The following is a 21,975-nucleotide window of genomic DNA, read 5'->3' on the forward strand; positions in this document are numbered from 1 at the left end:
CTCGGATAAAAATGGGTCTGTCCTGAGAGGAGGCATTACTTGGGTCTCTGAGCTTTTCCAACAAAATGATTTTGTGATTCTACAGTTGCTCCACAACCTCCTTCAGGTGGAGGTGGGCATCACCCATCTGGGCCAAGCAGCGGTAGGATCCTGCTCGTTTCCAAGCACATCAAGAAGCAGGGAATTTCACTGTCAGAATCTGGTTTTATTCTGTTTGAACCTCGGCCTTTGCCCTGCAGTTCAAGTCCTGGTTGCTGTTAAAACAAACACCGTTATTTGTACACATTTGTTGGCATATTTCTGGTTTGTGACAATTGCTTCACAAGCAGGATTTACTCTGTTTCAAACAACAGAAGCCACAACATGACAGATGCCTGCATGTCATTCCACTCACACATTTCACACATGCAAGTCAGCGGTCCTTTGGTGCCTTCCGTCGCTTTGTAACACATTCAGGTGAAGCCACGGGGGTTCAGCGGAGACCAGAATGACCGTGAGAGTCTGCAGCCAGCCGGTGCTCTGCTGGCGGGCGGAGAACACGAAAGCACAACGATTTAAAGCGTTACTGGAGGAAAAGTGTAGCGACATCGAGATTGGTTTTCAACAGCCCCATAGCAAACCCCAAGGAAAGCAGGCGCACACCCCCGCCCGTGACCAGCTGAAGGTTTTCCTTTTTGCATAGTGAGGAGCTAACTCCAGGGCGGATGCGTCGCGGTGCTCCGCAGATACGGGGAGGGGACAGGGCGGTGCCAGGAGGTGCGGCACACAGGGAACATCCCAGCTCCCTGCCGTGCTTCCATCCCCGGGACATCCCGTGGGGACCCACCGTGGGCAGTGGGCTCCACCGGGAGAGAGGGTCCAGGCTCTCCAAAACGCTTCCCCTCGTGTGTGGGACAAGCTCTTTGCCGACCTTCTGCTGGACAGCTGGGAGACAGGACAGGGCCTGCCCCTCGGAGCATTGCTAAAGGCTTGATTTCTAAAGTCAGTGAGAGTCTTTAAGGCTTCGATCTCCCCCATTGCTTTCACTGAGAAAATACAAAGAAGCGCTTGTTCAAGCTACACTTCATGACTACTGTGCACTGCATGTACAATAGCACTGGAAGAGAAATACTGACAATATAGAACAGCGTCATACAACCACCTGACATGATCCCTTTTGGCACTTTTCCTTCATTTATCCCATCTCGCTGACTCCAAACACGGACCCTTCTGTACAGCTTTTCCCGGGCAGAGAGCTCCAGAGGGTCAGAAAGCCACTTTCTGGGAGTTGGTGGCATCTTTGGCAGACACAGTCCTTCTGTCAGGAACCAACCCCTGCCCCTCTGGATCAGACAGCTTCACATTTTAGGAGGACAATCCCATGCCCGTGCTCTCCCACAGCCAGCAAGGAACGCCTTCATCCTGGAGGGAAGGCAGTTGAGGGCTACAAAGGACTTTCAGAAAAAGGTGAATAAATACTTGGTTTAATCTCGTGCTGCATTCAGTGTTCAGCAGGAAGTATTTTCCTCCTCAGCTGCCACGATTTCTGACAAAGGTGGTATCATTCCCAATTCCCTTTACACGGGAGACGCTGGGTATTCCTGCTCTTTTGAGAGTAATTATTTACAATTGCTGATGATTTTTTGCAAGCTTACACAAACGTTGAGAGTGTTAAATTAGCAAAACATTCATCCCGGCTTTGCATCGCCGCAACCCTTCCCTGACGAGACTTGTGATTCCACATCCAAAGGTCTCCTCCAACGCAGATGCCACGGCCTCTGTGCGATGCTGGGGGAGTTGGGATCTCTGTTTTGGGGGCAGCCGGGAGCACGAGAGGTCCCATGAAGCTTTTTCGGCTGGGGACAAGCTCCAGCTCAGGCACTGCCTCCTACACTTCTGCCCAGCTTGGATTTGGGATCAGAAAATTAACGCACAAACCCCTAAATATTTATAAAATCTTCTCAAAAGAAGGTATTTAAGACACTGGCCTAGTGCATTGGGCTGTGAAATCTGCTTTAAGGGGGGAAAAAGAAGATACATTCAGCGTGTAAATCTATTTTTTTGTGGTGTAAGCAGCCCAGCCCCAGCTGAACCCCCACAAACACCACCAGAAAAAAAAAGAAACTATTTAGGGAAGTCTGTCTGGGGCTCCAGGGATGAGCCACAGAAAAGGGGGCCTGTAAAAATAATTCTAAACCTAAATGCACCTGGAAAATGCATATTGTAGCTCAAAATGTTGGGAAAAACAGCACGGATTCCGAGTTAAAGCTGTGGCTTTCCCTCCTGAGCTCCGAGGGCAGATCCAGGCCACCACTCCTTCTCTCTGTGCTGTTCTTCTAGGTCCAGTCAAAGCTCCAAGTCCTTAATTTCCTTCTACTTCACAGCTGGACAGAGGAGCAGGTTTTGCTTTGGGTCAAGAGCTTCAAGCCTGCTTCATGCAGCACCTGCCGAGGCTGTGGTGCAGGAGAGGGCCCGGAGTGCTGGGAAGGCAGAGCAGGCCAGGTCTCAGCAGCCCCAGGTGCAACTTCAACCATCCAGTAGTTTGTGTGGCAAGGAGATACAGAGATAGAGATATATATTATGGAACCACTGCTATAAGATTTTGCAAAACAAAAGTGTCGATCTGTTGAAATATAGTATTTAAAATATATAAATTTTACCCAATAAAATATAAGATTTCTTTTTTTCTTTCCTCTTTTTTTTTTTTTAATCCAGTTCAATTAGGAAAAAAAAGAAACTGCCAGGGTCCTTGCAGTGAAAAAGAAAACCAGTTCCTGTTTCCTTTTTGACTGTTTAAGACGGAGGGAGAAAATTCAACTGTTTTTAGATAGAGGAAATTGGGCAACGGAGCTGTCTTAGATCAGATCTGTTTACGTGCACTGGCTGCCCTCCCTTCACACGGTCCATAGGAAGTTTGCCCCTGCAGTGTGCTCATCCCAAAAACACCCCTGCCACCTGGCTCACAGGGAGTGCAGGATGGGTAATGCCCCAACCCCTGCCTCAGACAAAGGTCCCTCCCCATGGGCCTCAAGGGTCCCTGTGAATACTCTGCAAGGCAGCTGCCAAGGACTGAGCTGGAAGGGTACTTTTTGAGCTGCATTACTGGAAATAATCCATGAAATTAATCCATGGAAGAGGGTTAGAAACACTCTAGAGGGCGGCCTGCCGCATCTGGGCAGAGAACACACGCTCCACCAAGCCCAGGCTCTGAGCCAGCTCTGCTCCAGGCCCAGCTTCATGCCCGGAAGTTTTTAGTGCATCGCTCACCTGAGCCTTCTTAGTGGTTTGAAGCTGAAGCCAGGAAGCTGGAGCAGGGGCAGGGCAGCCCTTGGGACTGCTGGGCTCCCGTCCCATCGTCTGCCTGGCCGGATCCTTCGGGATGCTCCTCTGGGACATGCAAGGACAGGCCTTAGGTGTGCTGAGAGAGCTCTTAACTGAGCAAGGGATGTGGCAGCTGGGAGGACATCCTTCCAGAAACTCCCTGGCCAGCATTTCCCTTTCTTCAGTACTACAGGGAAGAACAGGAAACCCTCTTGGTTTACAAAAGACACGGACTGGAAGAAAAGCTCCCTGGGTCCCAGTGCTCAGCGTGCGCTCCACCTGAGCTCTCTCCCCCGTCACAAACGTAAAATTACAAATCCCTATCAGGTTTTTCAGTAAAATCCTTATTTTAAGTCTTTCTTTTCACTGCATTTGGCTTTCTGCTTCAAGAAAGCGATGAATGATCTGTGCTGCAGATAGTGAGATACATTCATTGGAAGTACTATGGGGGGGGGACTCTGTTTAGGACTCCCCAGGAGAAATATGGAGCGTGGGCAAGAGGCTGACCCCACAACCAGATGCAGCCTGAAGGAGAAAATGGGGCAGGCAGAGAGGAGAAGACTCTCAGACAATTTCCATGAGCAGAGCTCAGATTTCTCTTGGCAATCTTGGCAAGGGACGGTCCTCATAGCCCACGTTCACAACCCTCCTAGCTGGGGATCCCAGGTGTGCCCGACTGCATGTGGAGGCCTTGCAGTGTATTCACAGGGATGACATGCAATTCCTTCAGACCAACGAACCAGAGAGGACTGGAGGATTTTTTTTTTCTAGTTCTCTCTCTCTCTCTCTCTTTTTAAATCTGAAAGGACGCTGGCTTCTCTCTGAACTGGACCTAGAAATGTCTTACCACCGAAATGAAAAAACAATTGCATGGGTGGAAGCAGGGCAAAAAATAGTTTTCCTATAAGACAATCTGATAAACCTCATTGTCCTCTAGAAAGGCAACATCGTCCAGCGGTGCTACTTGGCACCCAGAGTGCTCTTGGACCGCAGCAGATACCGATCCACACGGACTTTCCGCCTATCCACTGTCCTGTTCTCGCTGTCGAAAATCCGCTGCAGGTGCAGGGCCAACCTCCTGTCCTCCTCCTCTTGCTGGAGCTTCTGCTCCACATCCCGAACCTCCGGAGGCAGGCCCACCTCCCCTGCCACGTGCCTCAGTCTTTTGACGGAGCCATTGTGCTCCAAGTGCTTTGTTTTGCAGCGTCTCTTCCGGCCGCGCCGCAGCAGCGGCGGCTGCTCCCCGATGATGTTCTCCACGGAGTTGCAGGTGCTGTTCTGTACGTTGATCAGCTCACTGTTGTTCAGGTATTTCAGCTGCTTTTTCCCCGATGGCTTGACGGGGACTCCGAGCGTGCTGTTGTCAGGCAGCGAAGCGCTGACGCCCATGAGTCTCCTGCTCAGCATTTTCTGACCCAGACTAAGACAGGGTTTGTCCATGAACGCGTTCACTTTTAGGTCTGGGACTTCAGCCGCCCGCGTGTTTAGGGAGGTTACGTTTGATCTCACATCTCGTTCGGCAGCGCTGTCATCGGTGGTTAAGGCCTGCGAACCTCTGTCCTTCTCGCTCCCTCTTCCCAGCTTCGTTGCACTGACGGAAGGGAGGAAATCCAGCTCAGGGCGAGGCTCTCCTGCTGTGTCGGGCGGGAGGTGATCATCCTGCACTTGTGGCTGCTCTTTAGTGCAACTGCTGGAGTTGGTGATGTCAGGAACCGCATTGTCTTCCCCAGGCTCCGAAGCCAAGGACGTAAGGGTTGCTTTAGACAGAGTCTTTTTGATCTGACGCTCCTGAAATATCTGCTCCCATTTCTTCAGTATTCTAGGACTGGCCTCGTAGGTCGTTGGCTTCTGCAGGCTGCGGTTCAGGTTTCTGGGGGTGGATTTGATGATGAGGGGGCTCAGGACCCTGCCGTCGGGGAGCCTCTTTGGGGGCGTGCACGGGGAGCAGACGATGGGCTTGAAGTGGTTGAGCTCCTCCGAGATGCTGTCGTTGCTCTCGGGGCTGATGGATCGCTCGGGCCTGTGCAGCGCTGACAGGGAGGACACGGCGTTGAGCACCAGGCGCTTCTCGGCCGTCAGATCCGGGGCGGACAGGCAGCGGTGGTTCTGCGTGGATGACAGCACCCCGAGCAGCGGCGTGGACGCGCCCATGACGGGCAGCACCTGCAAGGCAAGGCAGCACAGCTGGGAAAGGCGCCGGGGAGCTGCACACGGACAAGCACGCGACAGGAGGATGGGAAAACGGATGGCTGCCGTGCACAGCTGTGCCAGACAGCCTCTGCTGGTCACAGCACCTTCCACGGCTGATGTGGCACGTGAGCAGAGACTCCGGAGTCCAGTGCAACCTGGGCGTCAAATTTATTTCAGTCTAAGAGCTGCTCTTGCCACAAGCAACAACCGCTCCGATGGCAAAATCACACGATAGCAGGATGGTTTGGGTGAGGAGCGACTTTAAAGACCACCTCATTTCACCCTCTTCCATGGGCAGGGACACCTTCCACTAGACCAGATTCCAAAAGCCCTGTCCAATCTGGCCTTGAAATGTGTTTTCTCTTTACCTGGATAAATCTGCGCATTTAGGTTGATGGCTGGACTAGATGACCTTAAAGGTCTCTGCCAACCTGGATGATTCTGTGATTCAGCAAAGACACGGAGAAACCAAGAACCACTGCCCTGCCCTGGCTGAAGGAACCATGCTTCTCAAGGGAAATTACCTCTAAATTACTTTTTGCTCCCTTCCAAGCTGAGGGAGAGAAAGAATAAAGACTTGGGTCAAGTATAAAAGGTGCCCGGATGTGGCACTTGAGTATGTGGGTTAGGGGTGGTTGTGGTGGTGCTGTGTGGATGGTTGGACTTGATGGCCCTGAGGGTCTCTTCCAACCTGGATGACTGTTGTGTGATTAAGAGCAACATTTCTTTTGTCATCCCTAAGACAGTCCCTAAATGCTGCTACACTTGGGAATAATCCCTGCACAAGTAAATCAGAGAGGAAACAGCACAAACAACTACAAATGGTCTTATGCTCAGCACTGAGATGAAATATTTTTATCCAGAAGCAAGTGTGTACAATAGCAGCCATTCCCTGCTTAGTCCAAAAGAAGGCTTTTTCTACTCACTTATTTTGAGGTCAAAATAAGTTTTTGGAAAACCCTGTACTGGAACTGTAATTGGTCACGTCCCTAAGGCATCCTCTTAAAAAAGAAGAAAGTCCTTGGAGGGAAGTTAAGTTAAGGATCTTTGCTTTGGGCTCAGTCCAGCTCCTATTAGCTCAGATGGCAGATTGCACAGCTTTCTGTTCCTCGTGGGATCTCTGGATCTGAACCCTCTCCTTCTCCATCAGGGATGAAACTGAACCCAAGAAGGAGGGGTGTCAGCACGAGGAGGTGGAACATCCTAGCAAGAGCAGCTGGGTGGCTGCCCCATCCTTGGAAGTGTCTGAGGCCAGGCTGGATGGGGCTTGAAGCAACCTGGGATAGTGGAAGGTGTCCCTGCCCAGGGCAGGGGGTTGAGTGAGCTTTAAGGTCCCTTCTGACCCAAACCATTCTATGATCCTATGGAGACCAGGCCTTTGGATCTTCTATAGTATGGAAGTGCCAATGTACCCCGATGGCAGGAAAGCAATGGGTTTTGCTCTGTTTAAACAGCTTTGGAGAGAAAGGGAAAGGAAGACAGGGTTATTTTCCTAAACTTCTAAAAGGTTTTCCTTTACCTGGCTGGGGATTCAGCCTTGACATGAATTTAGCCTTGAAAATGAATCACAAAACAAAAGCCTCATGAGAACCCTTTCAACTTCCAATGAGCCTCCAATGCTACACAAGAACCCTGACACCTGTCAGCTTTTCTGTTTAGTAATTCCTAACCCAGCAGGTTTTACTGGGAGCCGCAAGCAAGCGATTGGGCCTGTGGTGATAACACAGTGCCACGAAGCCCATATTTTGTATCTCCAGATTACTGGTGCTGTGTAACCTCAAATAAGAACATTTACATACAGGAACCCGTTTCCAGACGCTGCCTGTACCTTTGTTTTGGTGGCTGGGGCTGATCTCTGCCTGCTCTTGGATCTCTCCTGAATGGTGTCATTGCAGCTCCGACTCCTCTCCACCTTGGAGGTTAAATTCCTGAAAAGCAGAGGGATGAGAACAGAATAATGTTTGTGACCTTAGGAACAACAACCAGCTCAACAGCCCTGGCAGTTGCTTCCTGTGGGAGAGGCATCAGCCTTGGCAGCAGCTGGTTGGCAGAGATACCTCCCGTGCCCTCGGGGAAAAGGGATCCAGGAATCCTGGATTTGTGGCAGAGCCCTGGTCAGTGTTCACGGCTCCGCACTGAGCACAGGGACTCCTCTGTCCATGGCTCACAATCAACTGAGGTCAGTGCTAATGAGGAGCTGGGGAAACCCCTTTGCTTCTCATGTGGAAACACACCTGGTCATTCAGCAGCTTCCACTGCCTCAACCAACAGCATTCCAGGGACAGAGCCGTTTGGGGCTGATGCTATCCTTTCATAGCTGTGCTGGAGAAGGAGCCAGCACTTTTGAGTTCATACTGCAGGATTTTGATTTCTGACTAATAGTTTGAATCTACAGGCAATGATTTTTCTCTTTCAGGGGGTGAACATTAACTTCCTTAGCTTCCAGGTAGGAAGGAGTCAGACAGATAGCATGTTCTACCAACGAGTCTGCTCTAAAATTCCAGAAAAAAAAAATCACTTATTTTAGAATGGAACCACCACTTGAACTAGACCATCTCAGGTCGAAAGAACATCTTTAAGGGACATTAAATAAGTCTCAGCATCTTACCCTGAAAGGAAAGCAAAGGAGTAGGCACTGGTCTTGGAAACAAAAGCTGACCGATGTGTTTGCTTGCCCTGGAATGGTTCTTCGTTCTCGGAATCCGAGAGACGTTCAGGAAACTGAAGTCAATCAAGGAAGAGTTAGCTGACATGCACAACAAAAAGAATAACTTGGAAAATAAAGCTCTTTCTTGCAAGTGTTGAAGATACCCAAATCCCCCATTTCTGATTATACTGAGAGGACATAAGGCACAGATAATACAAATATAAGCACACTGCTCCTATATATAACTGTTAGTCATCAAATAAAGGTAATGAATTGATCAAGAAAATGTGGAAAAATTCTACAATACAGGTTGCTACAGAGTGTTGGTTACTCAGCCCCCATGGGTGAGCCTATCAAATGGAATATTTAAGATCATTTCCTGCAAAGCCTCACAAATGAAATGGGAAATAAGCAGAAGTCAGCATGAAAAAATGTGTTGAAGTTCAGTTGTACAAGTTCACTGCAGAAGATTAATGGAGAAATGTTCATGAAAATGCACGGAAGCCTGAAGACCAAGGATATCCCCAAAGCTGAGGGGATCAGATGTGTTAGGAAGAGTCACACAGTGGGGGACAGAAACCTCTAGAAGAATATCTGCAGTCCTAACAGACCTTAGAAGACAGTTCTCATTAACAGGGATCCTTATAGCCAGCTCATATCCCTCATGAACTATAAAAATTCAATCAAGGAATTCTGGAAAGCCAAAGAATGAAAATTTTGATATGTGGGCAGGAAGGAGAAGCATGAGCTTACTTACACAGTCTTGGTTCCCTTTCAGCACCACAGATTCATCTTTTTTCTGCTGTTCCTCCATTTTTCTTTTCCCTACATCCATGTCATCTAGAATGAACTTGTGCATGATATCCTCAGATGCCTTTTCTTCTTGTAGTTTCTCCTCTCTCAGCTGGAAATAATGACAAAAGAGGTAGAGTAGTTATAATTTAAAGTCCTACACTTACAGATTGGCAAGACCAAGAGTTTGGTGACATAATTTAAACTTGTGCCTTCATTTCTCTACTCCAGGGTAGAGCCACTGCCTCTCTCTCACAGTCATGTGAAGACCGGTTTGCTTCTATACCACATTTTGTTTTATACACAAGTACTGTGGATTTTATCTTCTTTGCAAAACAACAAAGGCACCGTGAGGCCCAGGGCTGGACAAAGCCTTCTCTGCCACTGTATTTTCTAAAATAGAGGGACGAAAGCTTTTCTCTTCTTGTAGGTAGAGGAAATAAAAATGTGCAGAAGTAGTTTCAAGCAAGCTGTGATATATTAGTTTCAGCCTTCCAATGACCTGACACGCAGCACACACAATTTGGCAGACACATAAGCAGCAGCATCTAAAATAAAAGGTGAGATGCAGCAATTCCCACATTGAAAGCTACACGGGAGGTGAAATCCCATTGTTTCACCCATGTGTTGGGATGGAGAGGATCCAGAGAGGCCACCTTGCCCCTGAGAGCTGACTCCAGGCTCAAAGCTTGAATCCAGTTTCAAACAAAGAGAAGTGCAAGGGAATGCCAGGATCTGGGACACAAGCTACATGGACTCTGACTCTGCTGCACTACTTTGCTCCTCACCTAAGGAATCAAACTCCCCTTTAATGCCAGGACCTTTTTTTTTTAGTTTTCATTTGCAGACTTGCTATCAAAACCAACATCACCCCTTATCTCCTCCTTTCCACTACCTTTTCCTGATGAACAGCATGGCAGAACACACTTCAGGGAATACAATCTGATTTTCCCAGTCATTTTCTCAGCTTGTGTCTTGCCTCTGCCTCAACTCAGACACTACCCAGGAATAGTCTACATGGATCTCTGTATAGAACAGATCCTCCCTCCTTCCTCCATGCAGAGGTTATCTGGACCTTTGACTGACACATCTTCATCCCACTCATGAGCCACAGCACTAGGAATTCATATCCCTGGGTTTCCCCTCATATTTGGGCATAGGCGTCTTAGGTCCTTCAGAAGCTCCCTAACTCAGAAAGACACGGGGGGGGATGATGGACATAAGGATGACAAGGGAAACAAGCATTACAGGAAAAGCACATTGTGATTTTCAAACTGGGAAGGCCCCAAATACTCCTGAATCCAAGCCCCCAGAGATAAGGAAGAGAGAAACAGTGAGGAAAACAGTGAGGAAAACAGTGAGGAAAACAGTGAGGACACCAGGAAAAGTTCCACTCTTTGGCTGATTGTGGGTGTTCAGCAAATATTTTCAAAGACTGGTTTGACTCCTTGCTCAGAGTTGTTTTAAGATGTATCTTTAAATTCCTTGTCTATTAATAATCTCAAGCAATAACTACAACAGTGTCTGACTAACACAGATTGTGACCACATGATGCAGACATGATGAATAGACTGCTCTAAGTCGACAGTATTTCTGTATTTTTTGAAGCATCTGAAAAACAAATTCATATCAAGATTAATCACAAAGTTGTTTGGGGTTTGTTTTTTTTGGCTGGCTGAAATGTTCCCCAGCACCCGTGACCCTCCTGAATTTCTCATGTGGAAGAAAAGTACATGCAAAAATTCACTTTTCTGGCTAAATTATAAAATGGAAAGACACAAGAATATGCAACAACACACAGGAATATTTAAGGATTTTGGAGAAATCCATGGCACAATTAGTGTGAGGTGACAATGCAGGCCTTGCTGACAGTGAACTCAGTAAGGCAACAACAGGATCCTAGTCCTAATTAATAGGATACAAAAAAAAATTTAGATCCAGAATTACAGCTGCAAACAAAGTCAAACTCTATTGCTAAAATCTGTACTAATGGCAAAAATAATAACTTGAAGCAGCCTTAAGGTAAATTGTCTCCCACAGAACTTCCTTCTAGACATGGCAATGCTGTGATGGGACAGGAGGATAAGAAACTGAAACAAAGTAGTACGAAACAGGTACCCCGGGAGAAGGACCTTATATTACCTGCGCAGCATCTCTGAAATACTGGATGCAGGACCCACAGCTGCTGTGAACAGCACAGTTAGCAGAAAATGCATTTATTTTAGTCCTTTTGGATACTGCAACTGCGGGGGGGGGGGGGGGGGGGGGAAGAAACGCTGTACAAAAGCAATCTATAAATGCTCAAGAACTCAAGAAACGCCCATTTCAGGACCATCACTCCTGACAACAGCATTTATTTCCAAAAGTTTGGCAAACTCACATTTGGTATCTTCTCTTCCATCCACAAACTGTTCAGGCTTGCTGCCTCCTGGAGCCTGCTCCGTCTGCCCTGGCTCTGGGAAAGCTGCATGTCAGCACATGCCTCAGGTAGGAGTTTCCCTCCCACTGTGTGTGCTTACAAGCAACAGACTTGCTTGTGATAGAAAGACAGCTGGACAGGATGAGTTAGGGTTTTAGTACACAGAAATGAGAGCCTCCTCTGGAAAAACATAAAATGCAAGAGCACCAAAGGCACAAAAGAGGAAAACACAACCTTGTTATCCTGCACAGACAGCAAATACCTATCTCATTCTGAAAGCCAGTTGAGAAAATTAAGCTATGAGATAATCCGGGTCAAATAAAAATCTCTTCAGCACATAATTACGGTACCATTGTGTTTTAAACTGCAAAAAGCAGGGAAGCTTGTCAAGAGTTCTGACACATGAAACACCTCGCCTCTGGGAGATGTAGAAAGGTTTGGAAATGCTCCTCTCCCTTCCTCAGGAGGGAAGCCTAGGTTACCCCCACTGCACAGGCAGGGAAGCTGGGATGAAACCCTGTGTCTTGATACATGGAAATAAAGCCAATCACATAGAAGCTTAGATTCCCAAACCCGAGTTCCTGTCTCCTCCTGCCTAACTCAGAAGTTCAGAGATACCAAGAAACTCTTGGTAAGTAGCAACAGTCACAGTTTTGCTTCCCTACAACTTCCTGACAGGAGGGCAAAGCCAAATGAGTCAGTCTCTTGTCCCAGGTAACAAGTGACGGGACAAGAAGCAACAGCATCAAGTCGCACCAGGGGAAGTTTAGGTTGGATATCAGGTTAAATTTCTTCCCTGAAAGAGTTGCCTGTCATCGGCCCAGCCGCCCAGGGCAGTCAGCGGTGGAGTCCCCATTCCTGGAGGGATTTAAAAGCCATGTGGGTGTGGCACAGGGGGACATGGGATGCTGGTGGCCTTGGCAGTGCTGGGAGAACAGCTGGACTCCATCTCAGAGGGCTTTTCCCATCTAAATGATTCTGTGGTTCTATTCTGATTCCACGAATAAGGAAACAGCGTGACTACATCATTAGCTGTCATTTTTACCAGCAAAATTTCACTGCCATTTCCTCCGGGATGACGATTCACAGAATCTCCTCCCACACGGCTCTTTCAGCTGAGCTTCACAAAAAGCAAGTTTAAGCTGGCAGGGGGAAGAAACCCATCTGCCATAAGGCAGGGAACAAGAAGGGGAAGGCAGCAGGCTGAACAAGCACAGGACAGAAACATGCCCAAATGCCAGAAACACGGTGAAGTATTTCCCTTGGACTGGAAGGGAAAGGAGAAGTGTTTGCACTGGGCTGCACACGGTATCTTTTCGCTGAAGTCAAACTGTAGGTGCAAAAACCCTTCCAGCTGCAGCCCGACCATGCTGCTGATGCGCTTCCTTAAACTTGATGGAGAATTGCTGCTGAAAATGCCACAAGTGCCACAGCTTTGCACACAAAGTGTCCCCGCCTTCCTGGCACGGCACCCCAGTCAGAGAAGAGTTTGCAATTCCTATGATCAATTAATGAAACAGTCAGCCAAAGCTACCATAGTAACCTGCAGTGACACCGCCCGTCAGTAAAAATAAATAGAGAGCTCTAGTTTGGAATAGGGGGTTTTTTTGAGGAGAAGGATGTTTGAGGAGTAGGAGATGCCTTATGCTGCAAAAGCCTTTATGGAATTACATCCACAACCAAACAGTCACACCAAAGAAGGTACATTTCCATGTTCTGGAAGGCAGACTAAGACAGCAAAATTTGGCTTCTACATGCTCAGTTACAGCCATTTCCCGAACTGGCTGGGCAGTATAAAGAGAATAAATGACCTTTGTTATAAAATGGGAAAAAAGAGCCCTTCAGGTTTCCCTACAGGTAGGATGGCATTCCTGCAGCAAATCCAAGTTATTCTGGAAGAAAAAACACAATTACCCAAAATACTGACCTTCCTTAGCTGGCTTTCATATTCTTCTCGGAGTTCTCCCGTTTTGCTTAATTTAATGGGTGCTCTGAATATAAAATCTGGAAAGGGGGGAAAAAAAAAGTAAATACTTTTTAGTGCAGGATAACTGGTGCTGGCCATTATTTCCCAAAAAGGGTGGGATCTCCACAAGCTGCACAAGAGCTTCTGCAGCAAAATTTTTCAACCCCAGATGTTTATATTCTGCCACTGCCATCACAGCTCTGTTTAACATACAGAAACATAGGGAGGAGAATGGCCAAGTAATCCCACTTTGCACTTCCCGAGTTTCCTCTGAGATTCTCAAGAGTCCTTGACAAGCAGTTAAGCAATCAGGGAGCGCTGGGAGGATGTAAACACAGGGCTGAAGTAAGAGCCCAGAGATGTCACAGGGAATCTGAGTCCCGGGAATAAACCCAGGCTTGAGGCACGGGGAATTTGAGCCCCAGGAATAAAGCCAGGATTTAGGTGCCTGCCGCAGCCAGACACCCCAGGCACTCAGGCTGCCAGCAGCAGCACCGCACCCCGAATCCACACCCCTGCCCCTCTGCCGCTGACGCCAGCACACGGAGAACGCTCCCTGTCTTCCCGATAATGCCTCCTCCCCATCCCCTTCCAGCCGCCGGCAATGCTGTCCCACGGATCCCGAGCAAGCGCTGCCTTTCTCCCGTTTGCGGTACGCTCCCCAGAGCGGTGCTCTGGAGCCGAGCGGGCAGGATGCTCTGTCTGGCAGAAATTCCCTGTCCTGCTCCAACTTCCTCCCTTTGCCCTCGGGAATTCAGAAACCAAAAGCATACTGGCACAGGGTTATAGCTTAACTTCCATCCCTGGAGTCTGTTATTCCCAAAGGAGTCCCTTGCTTATATCAGAAGCTCAAAGCTCCCTCCCACTTCTCTGCAGTGCAAGTCTGGTCAAGTTGCACTTCAGTTGGAGGAGCCTGGAGGGAAAAGGGAAGGACCAGAACAAAACAACAAGCCCTGGACAACCATCCTGGCTCCATCCGTATCAGCATTCCAGGCAGGATGCAGCACAGTTCATCATCCCAACGTGCTACAGTCAGGATGGGACAGGTTTGAGCAAGGAGCAAACATCAGGGCTACCTCCTTTTCTCACCCTGCTAAAATTAAAGGATATCAACCAGCAGCTCCATCACATTTTCACAGAATCCCAAGATTATTTAGGCTGGGAAAGACGTCTGAAACCATTGAGTCCAACCTGTGACCAACCCCACCTATTCACCCAGCCCAGAGCTCTGAGTGCCCCATCCAGTTGTTCCTTGAACACCTCCAGGGATGGGGACGGCACCACCTCTCTAGGCAGCCCCAGCCAATGCCTGACCACCCTTTCAGTGAAGAATTTCCTCCAGCTTCCCAAAGTGAACCTGCCCTAGCTGGCACAGCTTGAGGCTGTTTCCCCCTGTCCTGTCCCTGTTCCCTGGGAGCAGGGCCCAAACCACCCCCCCCAGCTGCCCCCTCCTGTCAGGGAATTGCAGGGAGACAGGAGGACCCCCTGAGCCTCCTCTTCTCCAGGCTGAGCCCCCTTCACAGAACTTCCCTTCCGTAGGAAGCGTTTCTATTTGGCTCAGAATGAAAGAAAGGTATGGCAGGGTGGGTGAATCAAACACCCAAGTTGCCGACTGCTTTGCCGAGCATCCTCTGGTTCCCGGCCACATTTCCCGCAGGGATGGGCTACAGCCCCGGTGCCCAAACCGAGGAAATCCCGTTAGCACCTGTCCTGCTTTCCCCGGGTTTCCCTTTCACAGTTCCTCAGGAGCCCTGTAACTTCAGTCCCTCCTGCCAGCGAGGGCGGTGCAAACTCCGCAGCCTCGGGAGCTCTGAACGGGCAATGCTGCCAACGCCAGAGCTGTACAAATCACAAAGCATTTCTTTAATGTTCGCTTCAGAGGGAGAAAAACAATCTCATGTAAGCAAACATTAAGCATATAGATTATAAGGCCTTTTTTCTCATAAAAGGGCTGCTATTTTCTCTTACTCACACGCTTCCACGAGCCAGGCTTGTTTTCAAGGGAAAACAGCCCAAGTGTCCCTACACATGTGATAAAAAAACCCCAAGCAATGTTGATGCTGGGGAGGTCAGGCTGCATTCCACGCTCCTGCTTCTGTGCCTGCAACTGGCCACGCTGGAACCCTTCCACGGGCTTCCAAAATGTTTTTTCAATTGTGTCCTTGAGCGGTTCCAGTTCTTTGTGAACTTTATCGAGCTGAATTTCCACGGAGATTGTCCCAAGAGCAGTAGCACTCTGTAACTCGCCTGCAGCAAACTTCAATTACTTCTCAATGTTTAAGGCTTGTCTCCGGAGCTGAAAAGGTGGAGCTTTCCCCTCCAGGGCACAAGCTAACCCAAGGGAAACGCGCACCAGGAAAGATGAGCAACGTCAACTCTCTCATTTCTCACCTGGGTTCAGAAAGCTGGAAGAAATTTCAAATAATGGAATAACATTTATGTGTCAGTTGTAGTGGCTGAGCTAGAGGGGTCCAACATCAGGTGGAGGCAACTATCCAACTTTAGCCAATTTGCATATTTTACAGATGGGTCAAAAAGAGATGAGACCCCAAATTTCCAACTCTGTGTAGGAGACATGAAAACAAAAATGTATGTGAAGACGTCTACCTGCATTTCACAGAGCTCCGGAACGGGTCAGCCTGGAAGGGACTACTTCCCCAGTTCCAGGAGCTCCTGCCTCTGCTGTGCTGAGGATGCAGAGCTGGACACAGCACTCCAGAGGAGTCTCGGGGGCTGGGCAGAGGGGCAGCATCCCCTCCACCAACAGGGCAGAAGGGTGCTGCACCCAAGGATGCTTCTGTCAGCACAGAACCATTCCAAGTGGAACCAGACCAGTCCCCACGCTGGGAGGGAGACAAGGTGACCAAAGCATCACATCTTTCTCTGGCACACCTCCCTGTGCCAATTCTGGATGTTCAGGTCCAGCACAAGGCTGCTCAGACAGTTCAATGTGTGCCACAGCCTAGGACAACAACAAAGCAGGCAAGACCACGGAAGAAAAGGCTTTTTGCTTGATTTTGCAGCAAATCCCCTGCCTGTCCTTCCTCTCCAGTGATCTGTGGGATTCAACAGAACTGGTTTCTGAACGAAGCTGACTCTGAAGAGCTGCTGGGAGGGCTGCAGCTGGGATGCTCCTTCCAAGCCCAGTGAGAGCACCAAAACAGTCACAGTGGCAGGATCAAACCTGGCATCCTGCTTTTTTATGCTGGCAGACGAGAGCTGCATCCTATTGTGTTCAGTCTTGGAAAAAACAACCGATTTCTACACTATTGGAGGGGACAAAAGATTTTCTAATTATTTAACACTGGTTTTCTTTATAAGAGGCATCTGACTTGCAGCCTCAGTCCCCTTGAAGGAGTCCATCCTTTCCATGCCAGCTCAGAAGTGTCCTACACACCACCTCCGTGGAGCCGCACTCCTGGCCGGCACATTTTACGTTTACTGGCAAGAGATTCAGAAACCTCCATCTGGTGAATTCAACAACACGGGCTGACTAAAAGTAAAGCTGAACTCGATTCAGAACCCTTCAGTTCCCTGTCTGTTGTTCAGACGCTCTTGGGTTTTGCCAAACCGATGCCATTGGGCAAGTCCCAGCTCTGCCACCAGCAGCAGCGAATCCCCCTCGCCCATGGAAAAAGCTTCCATGGAAACTTTCAGCAGGCTTTGCAGCTTCCGTCTCCCTTGAGGTTTTCACTACTCTTCCTTTTAACTCCTGGCAGTTAACGCTTGCAGCTGAAGATGAAATCTTGCATGTTTTCAAAACACAAACATGAAGTTAGGAATTTCCTGACCCTAGCACAGGTGTAACCACTACTCAGCTGGAAAATTATTCTCCAAGAGTTAATGATCCACTGCCATGCCCCTCACGCTGACCACTGGGGTTAGCTCTGGGTCTGGTCCTAATGACTCTCTCCTTTAATGCCTTGAACGGCAGATTAAAAATAATTTAAGACTTGTGGAGGGCTACAGAGAGGAGAGCGAGGAAAGAGACGGAGGTGCAAGCCCTCCGACAGCCTCACAGCACAGTTACTGCCCCCGGAGAGACACCCTATCCTGCCTTCCCAGGAAACCTTAAATTTAATCCATCCCACCAGTGGTACAACACTGTGACAAGGAGGAGAAAAGAGATGGTGCCAGTTTTAGTCAGTTCCATGTGGGGAGCAAATCACTGCTTTTCTCAAGACAGGGAAAGGCTTCTTTGGGATTGCCACTTCCAAACTCATAGCACTGTGGTCTTGAGACCAAAAAAAACAACAAAAAAACAACAAACAACTAGTGATAGCTACAGAACAGCAGAAATGACAGGAACTGAAGGAATAACCAGGAAATGCTCAAGAACTAGACTGGTTTGGTCCAGCAGGGAAAGGGGAAAACCACTGCCAAAAAAAGACTGGGAGGAAGGAGGGGGAAGTCATTTTACAAGTCTGGCAAAAACACACCACCCCCTCTTACACGAGCATCAGTTATTGATTGTTGTGCATTGCTACTGGGCAGAGGAGAAACAAAAGAAATCTCATTTCTGAAATGTGAATGTACTTATTTTCTCACAAATCAGGCTGAACACCTCGCTGCAAACATATTCTGCTCCTTCTCCTTGGCCAACTGAATCCTCAAACACACACCGCAGTCTCCAGGCCTCCCATCTGCTGCTCCTCTCTGTATTCCAAGAATTTCGCCAAGCAACTGTTCTAATGTAAGAAACCTCCCTTAGCAAAGCAAGACTTTGACTTTATGCCTATTTGGACACCTAGTGCAGAATCCCCAGCCTCAGCCAAGGTCTGAGAGCTCCTTAAGCCCACTGCTATGGAAGAATCCCAAAGGGCATCACAAAAACTGGGACAGGAAACCACGATTAATTAGCTGGTTTAAGCTAGAGTAATCAAGGTACATCAAATGGTCATACCGAGTAGTTTTAAAGATTCTGCACGTTTTAAGTGATTTAATTAAATACCTGAGCCACAGCTTCTCTGGGCAGCCTGTGCCAGGGCCTCAGCACCTTTACAGGGAAGAATTTAATCCCAATATCCCATCTAAAGCTGCCCTCAGGCAGTGGGAAGCCACTCCCCTTTTGACCCAGGCACATCTCACACAACTCAGGACGAGCAGAGAAACAAAATTAATTCTACTTAAGAAAGCCCAGCTAAGACACTGCACAAGCATTCCTGCAGCATGGCTGGATACTCTCATCCAAGCTCAGCTGGACCACGCCGAGTCCATTTAAGCATGACTGACAGCACTGCCCTGGAGCAGACTGACTCGGGGAGTTCCCACTGTGCCTCCTCCCGAGGAACCGCTCCCAGCGCTCCAGCTCAGCTCCCTCTGGACAGCCCACCTGTTCATTGATTCAGCAAATCCTTCCATGTGAAGGCTTCCTAAATCTCTTCCAGGTTAGTGGGGTTAGTTCAAACCACCAATTTAAGCTCTTTAAGCTCATCCTGCCAATTCTTCCCACAGCCAATTAGAGGGTGCTGACACAAGCATGAACCGGGAGACCAGAAACACCCTGGGAAAGGAACGGGCTAGGCTAGAAGGATGTTTATCTGTAGCTTAAATCCTTGTTTGCTCTACAGGGTTCCCCTCAGCACTGCTATGTTGCTGATGTGGACACGGCTGCAACACCTCTCCAACCAACAGATCCCAGGGCATCCCGAGTTCTGACGGCAGCGAGGTGGACATCTCCAGCAGGTCCCACCCGGAAAGAGCAACGCCATTGTCTCAGACGAGGATTTATTTTGAAGGGAACATTGGGAGCAGTTTTCTAGCAGTTTGGGAAGGCATCTAGCTTTGGAGGCAGGGAGGAAACGTGCAACAAAAAGCCATGAATACAGGGATGAAGGACTTCATGTCAACAAGGGACTAGGACTTCCCACGGTGCAAAACCCTTCCCACCTTGATACAGTACAAACGTGCCCAACTTCCTGGCAGTACTGTTGGAACCGTGCACTTTTGGGGCAAGGTTATCACAAAAACACCTGAGGAACAGGGTAAACATGACCCCAGCTGGGCATACCCTCCAGGGATCCATCCTCTCCACCTCCCGATGCCACGGAGCAGGGCGGCTCAGCCCCAATGCCCCCTCCCTGCCCGGGCTGAGACCCCCGATCTCATGGCACATCCCCTGCTCGGGCTGAGACCCCCGAACTCATGACACATCCCGCCACGGTCACATCCCCTGCTCGGGCTGAGACCCCCGAACTCATGACACATCCCGCCACGGTCACATGCCCTGCTCGGGCTGAGACCCCCGAACTCATGGCACATCTCGCCACGGTCACATCCCCTGCTCGGGCTGAGACCCCCGAACTCATGACACATCCCGCCACGGTCACATGCCCTGCTCGGGCTGAGACCCCCGAACTCATGGCACATCTCGCCACGGTCACATCCCCTGCTCGGGCTGAGACCCCCGAACTCATGACACATCCCCTGCTCGGGCTGAGACCCCCGAACTCATGGCACATCCCGCCATGGCCACACCCGTCGGTCACGCCCCCGCGCCCCCCCCCGCCCCTCCCGGTCCATGATGGGGGGGGCCGCAGGTGCCGCCGCCGCAGCCGCACCTTGGTCCGGCGGCCGCTGCTCTCCGCCTGCTGCTCCGGCGGCCGTGGTGGCTGCGGGCTCGGCCTGCTGCCGCCGGGCCCGTGTGGAGAGGCGGCTGCGGCACAGCGGGCAGCGCAGGCCTGGGCCCTGCGGGCAGCGCTGGAAGCAGGAGAGGCAGAGCGAGTGGCGGCAGGGAGGCGTCACCGCTTCCACCAGCGCCTGCCGGCACACCGGGCACTCGGCCACCGACAGCACCACCGCGTCCTGCTCGTCCTCGGCCGCGGCCCGGCCCCGCCGCCGCCGCCCCCGCACCGCGGCCCGGCCGCCGGCACCCGCCGCCGCCGCCGCCGCCATCTTCCCACACTTTGAAGGGCCGCGGCGGCCACGCCCACCCCACATAATTCATGAGGGGGCGCCCCCCCCGCGGCTCGTAGTAATGAGCGCCGCGCGCGCCGAGCCCGCCCCCGCGCGAGCCGCGCCCGCTCATGAATATTCATGAAGGCGGGAGGCAGCGCCCCCTGCGGGTGGCCGCTCCTCGGCGGGACGGGGCCCGGCTGCTGCGGGCAAATCTTGGAATCGCGGATGGTTTGGGCTGGAAGGACCCTAAAGCCCACCCGGCGCCACCCCTGCTATGGGCAGGGACACCTTCCCCTGTCCCAGCGTGCTCCCAGTCCCGGTGTCCAGCCTGGCCTCGGGCACTGCCGGAGATCCAGGGGCAGCCGCAGCTGCTCTGGGCGCCCTGTGCCAGGGCTTTTCCATCCTCACGAGGAGCAATTCCTGCCCAATATCCCATCCATCCCTGCCCTCTGGCGGTGGAAGCCATTCCCCGTGTCCTGTCCCTCCGTCCCTTGTCCCCAGTCCCTCTCCAGCTCTCCTTCAGGCCCTGGAAGGGCCTCTGAGCTCTCCCTGGAGCCTTCTCCTCTCCAGGTGAGCACCCCCAGCTCTGCCAGCCCATGATTATAGCGGGTCCTGGTCTCTGTCCGTCCTTATCCCGACCCACGAGCCTTTTGTTCGGTCTTCCCTCCGGCGTCCAGCTGGGGAGGGGACTGCTGGAGCAGCTCTGGAGGGTACTCGGCATCCAGCCGGAGTTTAACCACCATGGACCGTGACTCAGAGCGAACCGGAGGAGGCAGAGCCTCTGCACCAGTTGCTATGGAAATCTCTTGCGCTTCTCTTCTGCTTCTCGTCTCCTTGCTGGGGCACCAAACCAATCTGCCTTTCCATCATATTTTAGCACCCTCTCTGGTGAAGCCTCTCAGCTGCTTTGGGTTGGCAGAAGAGAAAACGTGGCTGCAGGGACAGGGGTGAAGCCCTACACCTCTGAGCCTCCCTGAGGAGCCTCCTGTCTCCACGGCTGGAGAGAGGAAGGGATGATCCATGCCCAAGGAACAGCCTCTGCACGTGTGCCAGGAAGTTGCTGGGGGATATCATTAACTTTCCATCTCACCCACACTGCTGTCTTTAGTTGTCTCAGGCTGTTGAACGACTAAAAGGATGCCAGCATGCGGATCCCTGCTGTTGTGGGCTCCGTGCAACACCAGTTGACAAAAAAGTTCTCTCTCACGAAACAAAAAACTCATACCGGCTTCATTGAGATGATTTATGGCAGCGGTGTGGGGCTGGACTTAGTCCAGCAATTTGTGCGTCTGTCCCGTAGGTGCTGCTGCAGGCCAGAGTCAGACGGAGGGTGCTGTTCCCTAGCTCCCCACAAAGCTGGGATCAGCCTGACCTGGGAGCTGGGCACTGAGGGGCCCTCGGGGAGGGACACAGAACGAGGCAATGGGAGACGCTTCCCCACCAGAGCTACCTGGAGGACAAAGAGCTGCGCAGAGCTCTAGCTCTCTGCGGAGTCCCAGGCATACTGGATTTGGAAAAGGATCTCTGTCAGCTATTCTCCCGAATTACTTCTGCACATCCAGCCTGCCCTGAACAGAACTTGGTTTCTGGGTCTCCAGCTTGTCCTCCAACCCAAAGCCCCACAAGCGGTTTTTCACTGCCAGAGGGCAGGGTTAAATGGAATACTGGGAAGATATATTTTACGGGAGGGTAATTAAAAAATGGCCCAGGTTGCCCAGGGAAGCTGCGGTTGCCCCATCCCTGAAAGCATTCGAGATGAGATTG

The 21,975-nt window shown here is 50.5% G+C and overlaps 1 protein-coding gene across 1 annotated transcript; it reads right to left on the minus strand.

Moving 5' to 3' along the window:
* Positions 1 to 184: 184 nt before the first annotated feature.
* On the minus strand, positions 185 to 20,208 carry RNF169 (ring finger protein 169). The gene is made up of 6 exons (XM_062510624.1): positions 19,875 to 20,208; positions 13,276 to 13,352; positions 8,895 to 9,041; positions 8,099 to 8,211; positions 7,319 to 7,418; positions 185 to 5,463 (listed from the first exon to the last, which is right to left on the minus strand). Exons 1-6 carry the CDS (start codon positions 20,206 to 20,208, stop codon positions 4,261 to 4,263), a joined length of 1,974 nt encoding a protein of 657 aa, XP_062366608.1. The 3' UTR covers positions 185 to 4,260.
* Between the last annotated feature and the right edge of the window lie 1,767 nt (positions 20,209 to 21,975).

This window comes from Cinclus cinclus, chromosome 2 (assembly GCF_963662255.1).
Source record: "Cinclus cinclus chromosome 2, bCinCin1.1, whole genome shotgun sequence".
Lineage (NCBI taxonomy): Eukaryota > Metazoa > Chordata > Aves > Passeriformes > Cinclidae > Cinclus > Cinclus cinclus.